At 44.4% G+C, this 5,309-nt stretch overlaps 1 protein-coding gene across 1 annotated transcript; it reads left to right on the top strand.

Annotated features, from left to right (window-relative positions):
- Positions 1-484: 484 nt before the first annotated feature.
- LOC138035613 (early endosome antigen 1-like) lies at positions 485-5,277 on the top strand (the record flags this gene model as incomplete). Its single annotated transcript, XM_068882262.1, has 1 exon — positions 485-5,277. A coding segment is annotated over exon 1 (4,793 nt), but the record flags the coding sequence as incomplete, so codon positions are not given.
- Between the last annotated feature and the right edge of the window lie 32 nt (positions 5,278-5,309).

Here is a 5,309-nt window from a genome sequence, read left to right as displayed (position 1 = left end):
GAGGAAGGAGAATGGCTTTCTTCTTCGTCTTCCTCTTCCTCTTCCTGATCCTCTCCTTTCTTCTCTTCCTCTTCCTCTTCGTCCTCCGACGATTCCCCATACGAGTCGTCGATCAAATCGTGATGTTTGAGAAATTGATATATGTCGTTGCATATGTTTTTTTACAGTCGAGAATAAACTGATGCATTGGACTATTGGACGAATGCGCTTGTGCGGCGATGCGATTTTGTTCTTGTTCGAGATAAACAAGAAACACAGTAGGGTTGCACTTTCCTGTTTGTTTTTTTATGCCACGTAGTCTTTCGAAATGAACAGCTAGATTACTAAAAAGTTGGTCGAACCACGACGACATAGTAGCTATTGTTGGTGTTGAATGAAAGAACAAATAAAAAGATCGTATTAGTACTTATACGTGTGTCTTTCTTGATGGTATAATACGTATATATATATATATATATTTTTTTTTTATTTCTCGTATTGGAACATGGAACGTCCCAGTGTTTTTCTTCGTAGCACGACTTCGACAATCAATCGTACCGATACACAGACGGTACCAAGATCTACAATCCTAGATGGTTTACACGACGCCTTTCAAATCGTCCGGCACAGTACCGTCGACGGTCGCATCGGTCGAGTGCATCACTTGGACAAATTGTTCGATGTGTCTTTGAAAGAAGCTTGTAATGTCATCAACGAGACAAACGAATACCTCTTGAGTATCGGTACCGACGACAGCAGCGAATTCGAACAAGTTTTTCAGGGCTACGCTTCTGGGTACAATTTCATCACTTCGGTTCTGACGGGGCATGTCACAGAACCTAATGCTATTCCCGAGACTTTTTTGGGGTCATGGGCTCGCTTCAAACATTCTTCCGACCAAGAAGCGCGCGCTCCCTGGTTTATCGTTGCTACGGCATTGGCATGGGCGCAATGCGTTGGGCGGATGTGGATTGCCCGACCCCAAGAAGATGTCCTAGCAAAAGAAGCGAGATGCATTTTTCGAGAAATGGCAGATTACAACAACGATGCAACTCTCTTGGAACACTTAGAACGAGTTTCCGACGACGAGTTTCGATTATCTTTGGATCACCTTTTAAAAAATGGTTCTCCGAGAAATACATTCGATCGGTCAATCCGAAACACGATCGATTGGGCTGCGATGCAGCTAAGACGAGAAAGGATGCACGACGATCAAATATATCGAGAGATTGCAACACTCGAGAATGTTCTTCGGTATGCGATGATACGTGCAACAAAGGATGCCAATATGAGTATACACGAGTTGGATCAATCTTCGATTGAAAACATGACACTCGATCGATTTGTTGCACTTTATCTGATCGGTCCTCGTCGACTCGTCGCACGGCTAAGTGATCCCCAATATAGTCCAAACGACGAAAAACACACACGGGTTCTGCGCGAACTTTGTGGAAAAATATCGGAACAAATGAGGAATTCGGTGATGGCAACAGCGGCTGCTAAACGGACGGAAGAATTGATTTCTCGTCATCGCCAAGATATTTGGTCGAACGGTGCAGCCATGGTACCCGGTATTCAACAGGAAGGGGTACCATCCGTGAGCGATGCTGTTTCCGTTTACCAACCCTCTATATTGGATGGTTCTTGGACTGCCGGAGAAAATGTGGAGGACACAGACAGCGAAATAGACGAGAGCGACCAAGAATATCACAATGATCAAATTCACCTGGAAAGTCAAAAGGACGATGGCGAAATTAGCGACGATAATGCCGAGATGTTCCAGTTGTTGCAAGAAAGAGAAGCAAGCGAAACAACAAAATACACGCCTGGTATGTTACCTGCTAGCAAATTTCTTACGCCGAGCGAAACAAGTGATTCGCATTCCACTTACGCTCCATCTTCTTTGAGTAGATTTTCCAAGGCAACAAAACAGAGAGAACCAACGATGGTGGAAGATATAACATTGTCAAACGACGACGGCTACGACGAACGTTCTACGTACACCGCGTCAAGTTTAAGTAAGCATCCTAATCGCGAAAGAGACAATGCTCCGCCCGTTCTGGACTCTTCACTCCACCATCACGGGCAGCCAAGGTTAATTTCTGCCGAACAAATGTCCGGGAGAGACGACGAAGAACTGACGCAATACAATCCTTCGGAATTTAGCGAGTTTAACATGCCTCGACCACTTCCATTAATCAACACCGATGCTAATCACCTCTCGTTTTTACCCTCTATCGTAGAAGATGAAGACGACGACGACCCCATTCGATCTATAGCTAGTGCGGGAATCGAGCAAACGGCACAATGGGTAGCCGGTGCCATTGCCTTGACACAAGACGACCAAAATATCGTCCAGGAAGGAGCAGCAACCAACGCTCTGATGGTCGATAACGAACGTCTTGCCCAGACACTCTCCGTTCATCGTGCTAGCGAGCATGGCTTGACATTTGTTCTTACTCAGACTCAAAAGGAGTTGGGACAAACCACTGCCCGGTTGGTGGAACAGAGAGAAATCACCGACCGACTACGACAGACACTCGATGAGCAAAATATCCAATTTCGATATGAAATGGACAAACTCCAGAACGATTTGAAGACACAGGAAGAGATCGCAAACCAAGCGCAAACTGCATTGAACGAGTTACGAGAACGATTTGCAAAACAAGTTGCCGAAGAAGGAGACCAAACGCGCGTCCACCGAAACAGCGAGGAAGGGTTGGTATTGCAGCTAACCCAAGCTCATACCGAATTAGGGCAAGTTCACGCTTTGTTGAGAGAGCGAGAAAACACCATTGATCAACTAAATCGGACACTCGAAGAACAACGTAACGATCACGAACGAGCATCGCAACAATTTCAACAGCAAACTGTAGAGGAAGAAAATCGAACTCGTGTCCATCGCACCACCGAGGAACGCTTAATGTCGCAGCTGAACCATGTTCATACCGAATTAGGGCAAGCTCACACTCTATTGAAAGACAACCAAAACACCATTCATCAACTACAACACACAGTCGACGAAGAACGTCACAATCACGAACAGGCATTACAACAGTTTCAACAAGAATTGCTTACACAACAGGAAATTGCGACTCAAGCACGAAATGCATACGAAACATTTAAAGTGAAAAATACACAGCACGTGGAAGACATCGAAGCACAAGCCCGTCAAACTATCGAAGAGCTAACTAGAGAGTTAGAAAACAGAAAGAGTCAGATTGCTGAATTACAAAATATTAGACAAGAAGTTTTGAATGCTCAACAGGCGACAGAAAACGAACTAGTTGCAGTTCGGGCACAATTAGAGAAGAATAATCAGGAAGCTGCAACTTTACATGGCGAAAATAAACAATTGCAAACTCGTGTGGTACAAATTACCGAAGATACCAATCAAAAAGACGGCGCAATTAGGGAATTACAAACGAAAGTTCACACCGTTAGCGATAATTATGAACTCGCGAAAGAAGAAGCAAAGAGACTCACTCAGGAGCAACGCGGATACCAGGATCGTATTCAAATCCTTGAAAACAACGTACGTGAATGTACGAGACTCGGTGAAACGCGCATTGCAGAATTATCTAAACAGAATAAAGATATCCAAGACGCTTTCGATAGATCGAATAAAGAAAAAGATGTCTTATCACGTATAGTAGAATCAAATAAACAAAGTCAGCAAAACACAGATGACCAAAAGGATCGGCAACTTCTAATGACCGAGGAAGCGCGTCAACGATTAGAAAATGACTTACAAGAGACGAGATTGGAAGTCATCGACAAACAAAAATTGATCGACGAAGTGTTACCGGTGATCTCGAGGCTTCGTGACTTGGTTGAAACGAATCAACAGCAAAAACAAGCGATCACGGAATCTGATATGCCTCGTGTCGTAGAGGACGTAACCACTGTTATACGCGAACAAGAGAAACGGTTACAAAATACCTTTCGAGAACTCGCTCATTCTATCGGAGTCGTAGATACGAACGGGATACACGACCTCGTTCAAAAAATTCAAACAGATCTCAAAGCCACCAGGGAAGCTTTGGTCCATCTTTCCAGAGAGAAGGACAGCGATAATCAATCCGACATATCACGAATGCCATCAAGTCACCTCGTGCGATTGGCCCAGGAACGTTTTGCACAGATGGGCGAAAGAGTGAAACAAACAGATCACACCCTCGATTTACTCAAAAAAATCACGAACTCCGATAGATCGGACGATGTAATCAAACGAATGCAAGAAGTGATGAAGGAAAAGAACGCTATACAAGATGGACTGAAACAACTAACAGACACTGTCGTGTCTTCTTCGTCCGTTGACTTAATTAAAATAGCGCAAGAGAAATTCCGTTCGCTAAATCAACTGTACAAGGAAGCATCGAGCGAGGTGAATTCCCTACGACGACACCTCGATGAATTACAGGAACAGTTTGAAAAACAGAAGACGGAGTATCTACGGAAAAAAGAAGACTACCTGCGACAAATCCAGGAGTTGAGCTCGATTGTCACTCGGGTTGACTCCGAAAAATCTCAAAAAGCCGATCAAAACAGAGAGTTCGAGATAACACTAAATGCATGCAAAGAAAACCTCACACGAGCGATCACCGAGTGCGATCTCATCTCCGATGAAAAACAAAAGATAGAAGAGAAGTACGCACAATATCAGACCGAGTGCTATGAACGATTTTTGGATTTGGATGCAGAAATAGAGCGTCTTAATGGTGAGATTAAACGAACGAAAACTCGTAACGAGGAACTAGAACGAACGGACAAAGATCGAGAGTCTCTTCGTACAGAGGAAAAACTCGAGTATGAAACCAATCAGCAGATTCTCCGAGATCAGATAGGAGAATGTCGGAATCGACTGCATCTAGTCGAGCAGAAGCTCGATCAAAAAACCAAAGAATATCGTCAATTGCTCAGAGAACACGAAAACGCACAAATCGAATGGCAAAAACAAGTGGATTCGTTCAACATACAACTCGACGAAGCGGCACCTAGCCGTCTCGCAGAGATCCGCTTGGAACGCGATCAGCTGACACGCAACGCCAGCGAGTTGGAAGCTCGGTTGCAGCACTTGCAAGAGATTCACGAAGAAAGAGACCGATTGGCTTCTCTCAACGAACAATTGACAAGACAATTACAAGAACTTCGAGAGGCTCGAGTTGTCGATGGCCAGACCATGGAACAACTACAACGCCACATAGCGCATCTCGAAAACGAACTAAGAACGGCTAATCCGTCCATGGAATACCAAGATGATACACCACAATTTGAAGAAGACGACTTACTAGGCGCGTCAGAAACATCTCGCCTATCCCAGATACCAT

Source organism: Montipora capricornis, unplaced genomic scaffold (assembly GCF_036669925.1).
Source record: "Montipora capricornis isolate CH-2021 unplaced genomic scaffold, ASM3666992v2 scaffold_43, whole genome shotgun sequence".
In the NCBI taxonomy this organism is placed as follows: Eukaryota; Metazoa; Cnidaria; class Anthozoa; order Scleractinia; family Acroporidae; genus Montipora; species Montipora capricornis.
Note: the sequence above shows the minus strand (reverse complement) of the source record. Positions and strands in the feature narration are given on the sequence as shown.